Raw genomic sequence first — 15,250 nt, 5'->3', positions numbered from 1 at the left:
CCTCTTGTTTTTCGTGGTGTGACTATCCGCAGAAATAAGAGAGTGATCTTTCCTTTACTTCTTCTTCTCGTCCATACTCTTGAGTGACGAAGAGAATTATATGTATAGAACATTCGCCCGTAGCCAAACCAACCTTCGGTCGCTAATAGCGAGCGAGTCCTTTTCCGATGGCTGTTTGTTTTGTAAATATCACGACCGGTCCGGATAACTTTATGGTCGATGGTATGGTTGAATTCTCAGACAGGGCTGGGAGCAAAGTCCATGCCTGACTATCGTAAGAAATCCTTTCGGGTAGCCTAACGGGATAATGGCGCTAGGGCCATTGGAGGCGACCGATACGAGTAAAGTCGAATTCAAATAATAATATATGGTGAATGAAATATAATGCATTTATTGCACCGAGACTATTCGTTATAGACGATTGGTCTCGACTGCACTGACCTGGGCACCGCCTAGCAGCAACGCAGTGCCTAACCAAGCTAACTAACCATTAGACATGTGAGCTGTAGCATTCGCCAGCATTCACTTGCCACCTAGACGTCGTCACATACTCCAGCCCAGCACCACCCCCTATCTCGCCTCGTTTTCACCAACACTTTGAACAGAACCGACGCAGACAGTCGTTAGGCATATTTTCGACAAGCGATGGCGCTATTTCAACTGTATATCTCTCAACACTTTGAACAGAACCGACGCAGACAGTCGTTAGGCATATTTTCGACAAGCGATGGCGCTATTTCAACTGTATATCTCTCAACACTTTGAATCTCATACAATTGTCTGGGCCCAAAAGAGGCGTAGCTAGGGATTTGGGGGCCCGGGGGATTGGGGGGCCCCTTGCATTTTGACAAGCGATATTATTACATGAGATAATGTACTTACTAAATATATAACCCTACATTCAAATTGGTAAAGTATATCAGTAAAAATAACAAGAAATAATCATTAAGAATCTTTTAATGAATAATATCGTTGTTTATTGGCGAAATAATGCACAAGTGACAAATCTCAATTCACATCGCTTCACGTCGTGCTTTCTGTGCATCAAAGGCATCTATAACATCATCTACATCGATATTGTCTAGTATTTGTGACTCCACTAACATTAAAGCCATGCTAAGCCTTTTTTGCGTGATTGTACTCCTGAGATAGTTTTTGATTAACTTGAGCTTTGAGAATGATCTCTCTCATGACACAATAGAAGTGGACTGAATTAACAGTATTGCAAGGTTTGAGCACACATCATTACCATATGAAGCCAGCTTCCTCAATATATCGATTGGTGATCGTGGCACTGGTTTGTTGATGAAAAGTGCTCGTTCATCAATGACACTGAACACGCGATTTGCCTGTATTTCATCAAACAGGAAAAAAGTAACACAAATTTTCATCAGCATGTCATCATCCATAGACTTCAAGATGTGTCTTGGTTCAAGAAGAAACTCAAAGGTGTCCACATGGTTTTCCAGCCTTTGGAATCTGTCCTTCGTCTCCATATGAAATCTGTCCAGCACTTCTGTCTCAAAACGTTTGAATTGCAGTTCTATTGACATTCCTACATCAGAACTTGACTCCCCATCAAGTCTTTTCTTTCTTCTGGTTATTTTGATTACATGAAATCCGTGGCATTCACTACCTTCTTTTGCTTTTTTCGATGGATTGAGTGATCAGTTTCGTCCATTTCTCATCATTTTGCAGAAAGCATGAAAGGGTTTTAATTTCTTCAGCAGCTTCCCGTTTGTGCAGTCCAGACGTTTGTAGTTTCTTCTGAACTATATTAATTCGGCGCAGGAGATTTGACCAGAATTCCAGATAACAAAGCAAAAAATTCATAATTTTCCACTGCATGAAGAAGATTCTATGCACTTCTTCTAGTGTCCATTCGATCAGCTGTTGATTCAGAAAGTTTCTCCAACAGCTTGATGATTTTGTCCAGATGCTAGAAAACTGCAAAGTAGCTTCTTCTCTTGTGGACCACCTTGTATTACTCTCCTTTTTTAAACTCCAGGCTCCAGCTTCTTTCAGTTTGGCCTATCTCTGTGGTGAATCGGAAAAAAAAGTTTGAACAATTCATGTACAGTTCAGAATGAAGAGCTGCCAGGTTCAGAGAGTGACTATCACAGTTCAGAAATGTTGCCTTTGGGTTTATGTCTAAGAGACGTTTCTGCAGGTCAGACAGACGACCACTCATTATGGCTGTGTTTACCTTAGGTTTGACTTCTGCACAGATCAAAGTCCAGTCCAATGTCTTTAAGAGTTTTCAGAACAAGTTCTTCATAATATTGTCCATCAGGTTTCAAAATTTTAAAGTAACCAATGAATGACTCTTTTATTTCGAAATTATCACCATCCAAGAAACGAACTATTAGGGAGACCTGCTCTTGATGAGAAACATCTGGGGTGGAATCAAGCATCAAAGAAAAGTAACAAACTTGCTTGACTATTCCAACAATTGATTCCCTAACTTTATTGCCCATCAAGTTTATGAACTCATTTTGAATTTCTGGTGTCAAATAATGTGTCTTCCCATATTCGATTCAATGTAAGTGGTGTTTCGTAACTTCATCACATTCTGCAAAAAATTTCAAAGATGTTAGGAAGTTCCCAGGATTGGGTCAATTCAGTTTTTCGTTGTGACCACGTAAGCTTGAGTTTGTTTTTGTTAAGTACTTAATAACTGCTACTACACGCTTCAGAATGTCTCTCCAATACTGCTGGTTTTTTTTTATTTTGCGCATGAAACATAATCTCAGGTTTCTTTCATTTGGTGAAACCAACTGCAGATTTACTTAATGCACTGATGCCTCAGAAAACAGTACACATGCAAAACAAAGCAGACATCCTAAATGTGAAGAGAAAAAGAGCCAAGATCGGTTGTAAATTTCTCCTGTTGGACGCTTTCTAGTGAACCATGATGTCAAACTTCGTGATTTATTTTGGGTAAACTCTACTGGAAACAAATACCGTTCATCTTTTCTTTTTGGAAAAATAAACTACCATTTAACACAATCTTTGCTCGCAGTTCCTCGGATAAAATTCCAGGCTGGGTATATCCGAAGTCTTTGTACTTAATTACAAGTTCTTCCACTTCTGGAGAAAGTGATTTTGGAAGACCATCACTTGACTCATCATCGAATACTTCAGTTGTTTTTATTCTCTGACTGTGGTAAAAAGTATTCCCCCTGGAGTCTCTTCAGCACTACTTCTCTCATCAAGAGACATTTTCACTTCTTCAACTGCTGTATCTTTGTATGAATCATCTGAATAGTGATACTTTTATTCGACACGTTCACGGTCTCCTTTGTTTTTAGTGCTATTATCAGGTTTCTTCTTAAATGATAAGGTTGATGAAATAAACTACCCTAAACTACTACTTCCTGAGAGTAACACGGCACTAATCAGCGCTACTCCTTGAAATTGAGAGTAACCCCGCACGGAAAGAGTTAATAATCTGTGTTGAATAAAGCAACAAGATCACTAACTTATATAACAACATGAAAAGTAAGATTACATGACGTAATATTAAATTGTTTAAAAACAAATTTCGGACACTCATTTGGGGGACCCCCTCAAGTGGGAGCCCGGAAGGATCTTCAAATTCTCCCCCCCCCCTCCTCTCCTACCATAGTATTGTTGCTGTTCGGGCTCCATCGAATTTCTTGGATGTCATGAAAAAAAAATAATGAATCAAAATAGCTTGACGAATTAGACATGAAAATATACAACGTCGAAATAAAACCATACCCCCGCCATCGATGTTTGCAGTTCAATCAAAGTCAATATATTTTATATCACTTTTAGGTGAATCTCGCGGTGTTGTAGGCAAACGCTAGGGACATTCAAGAGTATTGGATAGAAAAAAAGTAATAATGTCGTCTTAAAAGGAGTTTTATAGCAGTTTAATATTTTATTCTAGATCAAAATCTATCGATAATTTTAATGACATACAAGTTTATTGCGACAACTATGAGATTTTAAATGTCAGTATTACTAAAACATGTTGAAGTTTGAAGGATTTACACGTGGCTGTAACAGCGAACTCTTCTGTTCATATAACTATATACATAGCTTCAAAGAAAACTCTACTCCCAGCACACATTGTTTGTTTCCCTGGAGAGAATTTATATTTGTTTCAGTTTCAGTGACCGACGGTCTGTCACGTGTCCAGCACAACGCCCAACCACCTTGACTTCCCCAACGTAAATCCGGTGGCCAGTAGAGGTGGACTAAGGGGTGTCCTCAAAATGCTAAAATTTGAAATCCCAATGGTATCCTGGATTTAAACTCGAGACTCCTCTGTTCGAAGCTAACTGCTTTGACACTCGACCATCACCATCATGAACTCTGTCGATAGGTGTAGCACATGATTCAGGAACTCAGACACTTCAATGTATTCTGGATCTCTGCACATAAACGAAAAAACAATTTTTAGTTGCTAAGAATGTAGATCTGGACTCTACACCTATCAATTGCGGGGCCCTATGCGGAACGGATTGCGCGGGGCCCAGTCTGGGTGGGATAAGGATAATAAGTGAAAATTAAGATTTTGTATTAGAAAATAAATGTGTCTTTGCCCACTAAAAAAAGTAAAATTCCCCTTTCAGACCTTGTGGTCTATAAGGCAGATGATGTAAAGGTCGTCTGTTTCTGTGGCCTACGGTTAACGAGGGTGTCATGTGGCCAGCACAACTTTTCCCCAACTAATGTCAGGCATCCATTATAGCTGGGTGGACTCAGAGGCACCGACAAAAAAAAAATATTAAAAAATCCAAGTCTTCACCAGGATTCCAACCGGAAATCAAGCGCTTTACCGCTCAGCCATCGCTTCTCCATTAGTGGACGTTAAAAAAATATTTCCTCAAATCAATAAAAAGACTATCCAATTAGACAATTGCTAGCTAATTATTTTGATTAACAGCAACAAGGGAAACTAATGCATCAATATTTACAGATATGGCTAAATCTGTTGGGTTTAGTCCCCTTAAATAATTGTTGACGCTACTTCTCCCTCACTCATTCTCAGATCAAGCTGATATTTTAAACGATTATTTATTGTACCTAACATCAATTAGTCAATTATTGGTAATTAATTATTTTGTTTGATATCGAATAGGGGAAATAACGTGTACGTTATTGGTAGATATAACATTAAGGACGGAGTTCTTCCCCTTTAAATAAGCTTTGTTGTTGTTTTTAAACAGGATTTTGTGTATATTTTGCTTGTTACTCATGCGTTTTCTGAGAAAGTTTGCCATCCATCTTGCCAGCGCGACCTCCATGCTATTCTCCACACATTCAGTCTGTTGATTTAGTTTCCAATGTGTCCATATCACCTGATTCTATCATCTTAAACTTTGCTATGAGAGTCCTCCACTGTGTGTTTTCTAATTACCTCTTATCACCTACTCGGTCTAGTATCGTCTCAAATACCAGGCGTCCTTGAAGACGTCCCCATCAAAACAGTTCACTACACACACACACACACACATTCACAAGCACTGGCGGATCCAGAACTTTGGAGTGGGGGGGGGGGCGATTTTTTTCCAAACCCTAACCCTAACGCCCAGTAAACCCTAACCCTATGCATAAATGCATATATATATATATATATATATATATATATATATATATATATATATATATATATATATATATATATATATATATATATATATATTCGATATATGAGAATAAAAATAAGACTGTTTCTCAATCTTTGGCAAAAAAAAAAAACAGTCACGTTGAGGCCTTTCTCTTGCAAGCTTGGGGTCTTTGAAAGCGCTGTAAGTTTTATCGGTGGGGTTAGGGGCGAAACGAATTCTCGTGACATATACAGCTCATTGATTATCAGTGGAGTTCGGGGCGAAGACCCGACACCAAAAGCGTTTTCTTGCATTTTTCACGGCTGAAACTCATTCTCCTGACATCTACAGCTCATTGTTTATCAGTGGAGTTCGGGGCGAAGCCCCGACGCCAAAAGCGTTTTCTTGCATTTTTCACGGCTGAAACTCATTCTCCTGACATCTACAGCTCATTGTTTATCAGTGGGGTTCGGGGCGACGCCCCCACGCCAAAAGCGTTTTCTTGCATTTTTCACTGCAGAAACGCATTCTCCTGACATCTACAGCTCATTGTTTATCAGTGGGGTTCGGGGCGACGCCCCGACACCAAAAGCGTTTTCTTGCATTTTTCACGGCTGAAACTCATTCTCCTGACATCTACAGCTCATTGTTTATCAGTGGAGTTCGGGGCGAAGCCCCGACGCCAAAAGCGTTTTCTTGCATTTTTCACGGCTGAAACTCATTCTCCTGACATCTACAGCTCATTGTTTATCAGTGGGGTTCGGGGCGACGCCCCGACGACGAAAGCGTTTTCTTGCATTTTTCACGGCTGAAACGCATTCTCCTGACATCTACAGCTTATTACTTATTAGTGGGGTTCGGGGCGAAGCCCCGACGACAAAAGCGTTTTCTTGCATTTTTCACGGCTGAAACTCATTCTCCTGACATCTACAACTCATTGTTTATCAGTGGGGTTCGGGGCGACGCCCCCACGCCAAAAGCGTTTTCTTGCATTTTTCACTGCAGAAACGCATTCTCCTGACATCTACAGCTCATTGTTTATCAGTGGGGTTCGGGGCGACGCCCCGACGACGAAAGCGTTTTCTTGCATTTTTCACGGCTGAAACGCATTCTCCTGACATCTACTACCAAATATTTAAATTTTTACTACCTTTACTATTTTAACTGTGAATAGACCTTGATTTTAATTATATGACTGTATAGAATCTGGCCCTTGTTGTTTAGAGAGAGAGTAGTCCTTAAGGGACTGCAGGCACGACATGGCCTAAATTGTGCCGATGTGCCTCAAATCAACAAACAAACAATCCTGACATCTACAGCTTATTACTTATTAGTGGGGTTCGGGGCGAAGCCCCGACGACAAAAGCGTTTTCTTGCATTTTTCACTGCAGAAACGAATTCTCGTGACATCTACAGCTCATTGTTTATCAGTGGGGTTCGGGTCGAAGCCCCGACGCTAAAAGCGTTTTTGGCATTCTTTACTGCAGTAACGCATTCTCCTGACCTACAGCTCATTATTCATTCTATTATAAAGGACCTTTTGAATAATGTGGAAATATATGCTAATATGAATTTATAGTCCCTTAATACATTGCAAATACAACCGATTTGTTCTTTGAAAAGATAAGATACCCAACATATTTAGATTAAGGCTTTGAGGACCTCCGCCGAAAAAAAAAAATTCGATTAATAATATTCAATAAAATGTAAGCATAAATTGTGAGTTATAGTCCTAAATTTATTTAACTAGAAAAATATGAGATAGAGTAAGGTTGGAAAAAGTCGACTAGGAAAAGATTATCTGGCTTTTGAACTCATCTCAACCGTGACTGTTATATTGAAAAATTTCGTTTAAATTATAAATTTTCCAAAGCAAAGTCTTTCTTAAAATAGTTATGATAAATTCATGTGAAATTACACAAACTCTGTCTGGAAAGGGGAAGGGCGGTAAAATGAAAACGATTGATCCTCGCTCCTTTTTATAATTTCTGCTAATGATTGCATTTTGCATAAAAGAATAGAGGTTGGGCGACTCGATATAAGAATTTACTTTATAGCATATATAGTGACAGATTTTTTTAATTTTGTAATTTCTTACTATAATACAAAAAGAAAAAGTATTGGTTTGTCCGATGGGGGGAAGGGGATTGCATGTATCGCACTTCCACCTGTTTATATTATATAGATATTCGACAAATTTTGTTCACATACTATGATTTCTCCATAAAAGTAGGACCGCCCCCCCCCACCCAAAGGGTTTAGATGGGAAGGGCAGTAGAGGTATTCGCTCCTCCCCTTCCAATCGGCCAAAGATGAACGACATAATATGAAGACCGGTTAAATACCAATAACAAGTTTTAATCACATAGATATTTAATTGATTCTGTTAGCAAGCTGTGATTTCCGCAAATAAATAGGACCGCCAGTGGGGGGGGGGCGATTTGATGCCATCGCCCCCTCCAGACCCCGCAAATCGGCCAAAATACTAGAAAGGGGGGGGGGCGAAATAATCTAAAAATAGGTTGAAATATAAATAATTAGTAGATATTATTAACATAAGTAATAAATTCGTATACAAATTGTGTGAATTCTATACTAAAATTCGTCCTCCCTCGGCCGAGTGGGGGGGGGGGGCGATCGCCCCTACCGCCGCCCCCCCCCCCCCCTGGATCCGCCAGTGTTCACAAGACGTGCTCTGGTCACTAGAGTGAAGCTTTGAGATGGGGAGTTGTTAACGTCAAACTACTGTCCATGTCAACCAAGGGGAGTAAGTGTCTTTTGTCTGATAGGAGGCAATCCATCGGGAAGTAAGCGGATGTGATTTTAAGATCACATACCACTCGTGTTGATGTGAAGACCACGTCTCCAAAAAAAAGTCTTAGTTTATTTAAGTGTGTGTGTTTCTAATTCACTTTTGGAGGACATAAAGTGTTTGAAGTTCATATCACACATTTGTTTGTAGATCATTATGTTCATTTCTCTTGTAGATCTAGAATGTTTTATTCAGATCAACATGTTCGTGTCTGTCGTAGATCTAGAATGTTGTATGTAGATATAGATCAACATGTTCATGTCTGTCGTAGATCTAGAATGTTGTATGTAGATATAGATCAACATGTTGGTGTCTGTCGTAGATCTAGAATGTTGTATGTAGATATAGATCAACATGTTCATGTCTGTCGTAGATCTAGAATGTTGTATGTAGATATAGATCAACATGTTCATGTCTGTCGTAGATCTAGAATGTTGTATGTAGATATAGATCAACATGTTCATGTCTGTCGTAGATCTAGAATGTTGTATGTAGATATAGATCAACATGTTGGTGTCTGTCGTAGATCTAGAATGTTGTATGTAGATATAGATCAACATGTTCATGTCTGTCGTAGATCTAGAATGTTGTATGTAGATATAGATCAACATGTTCATGTCTGTCGTAGATCTAGAATGTTGTATGTAGATATAGATCAACATGTTGGTGTCTGTCGTATATTTTGTGTCGTGATATAATGTTTTGTCTCTTTAAAAATAAAAAAAAAAATTGACTTTCAGCTGAAATGAGAAATAGCGCATCATTACCTGACTCATTTGAATAGCTGATCGCAAACAAGATTTCGGTTTTGTGACTGGCGATGTCCTTAACTTCTGCCAGGACTTCTTTTAGTTTCATTTACCCGTCAAACCCCCCATACCCCCCGTCTTTTAAAAAAAAAAACAACTTGAAGCATTAAATATTTGGTTCTATGTAAGTAACAATCGATCAGCTCAGTTAATGTAAAGTATCATGCTTTTTGAAAACATATTTTTAGATGGAGTCTTCTCTTATGAAGAGAATGTTAGTCGAGCTTCTAATTCTTTTTGTGCCTTGCGATGCTTTAATATTGCATGGAGTCGTTCCTGTCAGCTGGCATAAACAATTTCTCACATTAGTCCAGCTCACTTCTTTATAAGACGGGGCGTACATTCTTCAGGAATGTCTATTTATTCAACTCATTACTGAATAGAAAGAAACATTTGAGCCGAGTGCGGGAATATCCGCTGAAAGCGTGTTCAAAATAACACAAATTTATTTTTAAGATGATTATATTTTGACATTTTATAACAGTCAAGGCAGAGTTTTCGCTGTGTGATCAATTAGGTAGTAATTGTTTTCCCAAAGTTGCACGGAAACTATCAAGTTTCTTGGACAATTGTTTTCGATCTCCGTGTTGACCCATGAAGATTTTGCAAGCTAATAAGAGAAATCTTAAATAGCGTTATTTCTTCATTTGTTTTGGTCATGGTCAGAACGTGTCCTCGCGTTTATTACAAGAAGCTTAGTGCTGAGAATAGTCTCATATAAACTATGTATATGTACTCCCATACCCCCCTCTCTCTCAGTCTCTCTCTCTCTCTCTCTCTCTCTCTCTCTGTCGCTGTCTCTCTCTTTATCTGTAACAGGTATTATCATTGTCTCTCTCTCTCTCACTCTCTCTATCTCTGTCTCTCTCTCTTTGTCTGCAACACGTATTATCATTGTCTGATCCTCCCTACCTTTATTGATCGAGAGGTTAAATATGCTTGAACTTGGCTTGGCTACCTATGAGGTACCCGACACCTGAGATGAACTCCAATTGGTAACAAGACTGGAAGGATTAGTCCTCCCGTAGAGCCTTGGCGAGAAACTCAATTGTTAGGCGTAGTGCCTGTACCCGACACCCGACTCGAGCAGAGTTGTGTTTACTGAGCCCCTAAAGGCAGCACGGAAAACCTTCACCCAGATTAGCGCCACCCCCCACCCCCCAAAACTGTTCCACAAATGAGATTGGACCAAAGCGTTCTGAGCATGCTATAAGCATGGAAGTAGTGCTATATAAAAGCTATAATTCTAATAATAATTGATATTAGTATTTATTAAGTTTAGATGTTGTTTGGTCAAAAATTCATTGAATACATTTCGTCTAGAATGTCGAAAAGGAAAGACTTTACTTTCGTATCAATATTGACTCGTTAGTTTTCATGTGATTTGATCTTCCCCCGTGGTTTACAATAAGTTTACTGAAGAATCGTTTTCAATGCAATCTCTTTGACATTTGTTTGTGGCTTTTTGTTTTGTGCACAAGAGTTGTTCATTCAGTGTGTATCTTCAGTTTTATATTACTGTTCAAGCCGAGGCAAACATTTAAGAAGCAAAAACAAACAAACAAAAACGACAACACATAGTTCAGAGGTCAAAGCTGAGTATTCTCGAGTGGGATAGGCAAATCGTTGTCGTTTATGCAGTGCAGATTGAAATGGTGAATTCAGCGTTTATCATGTCACTCGATCCGGATCTGTGCGACAGTGTCATAGTGCTGGGTCACAGCCTGAAACCTATGTCCGTGTTGTGCTGGTGTTTATTATCTGACTGGTTTCTTTTAACCAAAACAAAACACACATTTCTTGGAAGTGTATGGCCATGTTTGGTTTGTGTGAGCTTTCATTAGGTCACGACGTCTCTGGCCTGCTATTATCTAGTGCAGTAAAACTAAGTAGACGGTTTAGGACCAGGGTGCCGGAGCCCTATGCGAAACGGATTGCGCGGGGCCCAGTCTGGGTAGGTATAAGGATAATAAGTGAAAATTAGGATTTTGTATTAGAAAATAAATACGTCCTCGCATTTTTGTCATTCTTTACTAAGTACAATGAATGGCATCCCATATGACAGTTTTGTTTATTTTTCAGGAGATTTCCATGAGCTCGTGGACAATCAGGAGGCCGCGGGAACCCTGTAATATGTTATAATGGTATTAATGTAATAATATACACCTAGAATTAGCACGGGGGCTATGAAAGTGCGGGGCCCACTGCGGCCGCGTAGGTTGCACTGCCATAAGACAGGCCCTGTCTAGGACTACAGGATATAAATAGCTTGTCAAAACGAGACAATGCGCTTTGAAGATTTATTTTTTATTTAAGGAGGGACATAAAGTTAGTTCATGTCTTTTTAATGTGTCTTGGTGTTATTTTATGGGTTAATCTTGAAAGGTGCAGATAATCCTTTCAGACATATTGCGATCTATACGGGCAGTGGATGTATGGTTCCATTGTTTCTAGGGGGGGGGGGTCATGTGGCCAGCACAACGTTCAACCGCTTTTACACCTTTAACGTATATCTGGCCACCATTAGAGTTGGGAAAACTTAGGGGGGTTGTACAAATCCGGAAGTTCAAAATCCCAGTCTTTCTCGAGACCTTTTACCATTCCTAGCTAACCCTTGTGGCCGGTAGTGCCTATTTTCTGACCAGTTTAATACTGTCCTCAACTGCCAAACGATGAAGCTAAGGGCTGTTTTAACATTTCACACTCCGTTCTTCACAACTGCCTATACCATGATCTACGTTTGTCAGTTGTATGTGCAATATAATTAGATAATCTAGTTGACGCTTTGCTATTCTTTTAGACCTGTGTTTCTCAACCATTGGGGCGACGTGCTAACAATGGGCGTTTCTTCTTCTTACCGTGACATGCAATAAGACGAACATGAAACATTCATTTGAAGAAAACAATATGTATCCGCCAATGCTGTTCTGCCAGTCTTTTCTAACTTTAAAAATGGACGATTTCTTCCTAGCGCCGTACCATCGTTTGGCAGACGCCATCCGTGTGACCAAAATAGGTCAGCGACAAGATGTCTTGCTTGCCATGATGATGATCTTATGACAGTTAAACAATTGAGCATTTTGACACAAAGAACAAGTGCGCTACAAAGGTAGTCAAATAAAATGTATGCAAATAACATGGGCATTGAAACATTGATTAGTGAGGTACTTCCTCTACACGTGCCGCGACTATCTGTTTGCACTTCAGTATCGACCCTTGTCGCCCCTTTACATTATTTGATTTTGTAACTTTTTTTTTGTTACTTGGAGTAATAGTCCAGTGTTACTTCAGACTTTCTAGGGAGTTTAGGAAGAGGGGAGAAAAAAAAGGTGGAGGCAGGGGCGAACGTAATTTTCTTTTCGCCAGAGAAAAAAAAAGTTTGAGAACCACTGAGCTACAGTAATTAAGTCATGTCTCTAATCAAGCTAAAAATCGTTTAGTGAGAAGCTTAACCAGCCGAATTAAGTTATGTATTTTTGCAATCACTGCAACCCGGAGAGTCTTCGTTGTGGCTCCGATGTTTGGTTTTAGCCAGTGTTCGATGTTTAGTTAGGGTTTAGTCTGTGCTACCCCTCAGAGGTGGACATTAAAAAAACAACAACTCACAGCTCTGTTGGTGGATAAAGTAACGGAATAATTATTTTCCTCGCTTCAACACTGGAGACATAGTCGCTCGAGACACGTGTGAGGTACAACTTTTTATGTGATACCTTACGTAGTTTCAAAAACATATTACTTTTTTTTACTTACTTGCCCAAATCTTAAAACAGCTTTAGAAAATCTACATATCTACACTTACCTAAATAAATCATAGTTTCAACTTGTTATTTTAGTATGGAAACTAGTCAGCATAGCACCACCAAATTCTTTCTTAATATACATGTAGCTGATACATGTAATCAAAAATGTATCCGTTACATCACTTTATTACACACCCAAAAGTGGAACAAGGAATCTTTACTTATGCAATCATGATAGGGTTCAAATTATTGTAGTTCTTAGCGATCTCCCATTCTGTTTGTAATTTCGTTCCCTCCATCCGCCTCTGATGATGTGTGGTCGGTGCCAACTGGACTAGATCTATATGTAGAAGACTAGATCTCATGCATCCTACTTTTCTCACTATGAATGTTTCACCGCATACTGTCACATTCATCACAAAACTCTTCTCTTGGTCAACATTTTTTTGTACAAAGCTTATATCAACTCACTCTGTCTGTCTGTCTGGCCAAAAGTTTTTACACGTTATTTCTCCGACACCCAATTTCGGATCAAGCTGAAATTTTGCACAATTATTTCTTTTACCTGACAACACAAGAATCAATAAAAACAAGGTTACAAATACAGTTTGTGTGAAACTCAACTCAAAATCGGCCCCCCGAAGTGGTCCACCCAGGCAGGTAAAAGGCAGGTTTCAATATTTTCAGAAAGAACATCAGAATGAAATTCTATCAAAGACAAATGAGATAGAAGAATGGAGAAAAAAAGTGCCCCAGCGGTACAGCAGACAAAAGGATAGGTGAAAGTGAATGTGAAGTTAGATGTGAACCTGGCCTAACTGATGTCTTAAAATTAATATCTAATTGATCTAATTGTCTTGTAAAGGATCAATGTCTCATTTAAATTCCTAAAGTTAAATGTTCTATTCTATTCTATTAATAGTGAATCTTTGCAAAAGTGGTGTATTTTAATGAAAAAAAAAAGCTTGCATAATTTTGAATTCTTGAAAAAAGTGTTCAGTTTATTTATAACGACTGCCTCTCTTTTTATTAAGAATCAAGTCTAACACTTCAAGTGGACATTTCGTGACGTTGTATACATCTCCACCACTGCTTCTATTTGTAACACACTTCACATCACTTGACAAGATGTAACCCAATTGGTCTCTTACTATTTGATGATCTAGAAGGAAGAATAACCAAGCTTCTATCAACTCCCTCTGTCTGGGTGGAGTGGTGTTTACGTGATTTCCCCCACTTCTCATACTTGGATCAAGTTGAAACTTTGCACAATTATTCATTGTCGAGGACATCACATACATCAGTTCAATAATCAACCAATTAGTGAATCAGTTAGTCGTAATTAATTATGTTTTATATAGTAACTTGCTTAGCTAAGTGGGTATAAGCCATGTGTAGACTAATAGCTAGTTAGCTAAAAAAATGGTAAACTATGGATTTTTAGACAATATAACCTTTTATTTTTAAAGCTCAATGGCTAGCACGCCGGTCTTCCATCCTGGAGGTTCAAAACCTTGAGTTCCATCTCAGACGCGAGCAACTTTATTTTTGTTATTGCTTTTGAAAGGGCAGCACGAAAACCTTCTCCCTTGCCCCCTCCCCCAGCTGTTTCCAATAGCACACATTTATTACTGTTAGTCTAGACTAGAGCTAGACAGATGTATTCAAAATAATTGATGCAATTTCACTCACTATAAGCTTTGTTTTTAAAACAGTATTTTTGATATATATTCTTCATGAGTTTGAACACCAAGTAATGGAACGATCATTCTTTTATTTCTGCAAGTCGGACGGACTAGAGTTATCCAACGTAATTTTAGCGGCGAAAAAAAAAGAGGGGTGGGGGAGAACAAGTAGTTTTCACCCATCACTAAATAGCAGGGCCGGAATAAACCATTGTGACCAAGAAGTCATGGAAAGAGAACAAGTAATCTACTCTGTATTCACCGGTCACTAAATAGCAGGGCCCAATGCGATACGGATTACGCGGGGCCAAGTTTGGGTAGGGATACTGATAACAAGTGAAAATTAATAGTTTGTATTAAAAAATAAATTCGTCTTGGCATTTTATTCATTCTTTACTACGTACAGAATTACTTTACGAGCCTTGCGAGTAGCGAATTCATACAGTATATCATAAAATTTTTATTTCCTACATAGATCATGCAAGAATTACCAAATGTTTTAATCAAGAATTACCAAATGTTTTAATCTATCTACGAGAATTGTTGACCTCATTAGTTTGAGGCGCGAGAAGCTTCTTTCACCTGATTCCACAATTACGGGTGTTGCATAATGCCGTTTTTT

General features: G+C 38.9%; 1 protein-coding gene across 7 annotated transcripts in view; it reads left to right on the top strand.

Moving 5' to 3' along the window:
* The window catches only part of LOC106074612 (beta-1,3-galactosyltransferase 1-like), a 55,281-nt gene that overhangs the window by 27,292 nt on the left and 12,739 nt on the right, over nt 1-15,250 (top strand). The window contains exon 1 of one of the 7 annotated variants that reach the window (XM_056003873.1): nt 8,343-8,536. The exons of 4 other annotated variants lie outside the window; for them this stretch is intronic. Coding sequence is in view for 1 of the 3 variants with exons in the window: in XM_056003871.1 (XP_055859846.1) it covers nt 11,126-11,157 (32 nt within the window). In the remaining 2 variants the exon portion in view is untranslated. Of the gene's footprint in view, nt 1-8,342; nt 8,537-10,550; nt 11,158-12,384; nt 12,893-15,250 lie in introns of those variants that run through there. 2 more of the 7 variants (XM_056003871.1, XM_056003872.1) reach the window with 2 other exon arrangements.

The sequence above is a fragment of the Biomphalaria glabrata genome, chromosome 11 (assembly GCF_947242115.1).
Source record: "Biomphalaria glabrata chromosome 11, xgBioGlab47.1, whole genome shotgun sequence".
Lineage (NCBI taxonomy): Eukaryota > Metazoa > Mollusca > Gastropoda > Planorbidae > Biomphalaria > Biomphalaria glabrata.
This window is presented reverse-complemented; position numbering and strand designations above follow the sequence as displayed.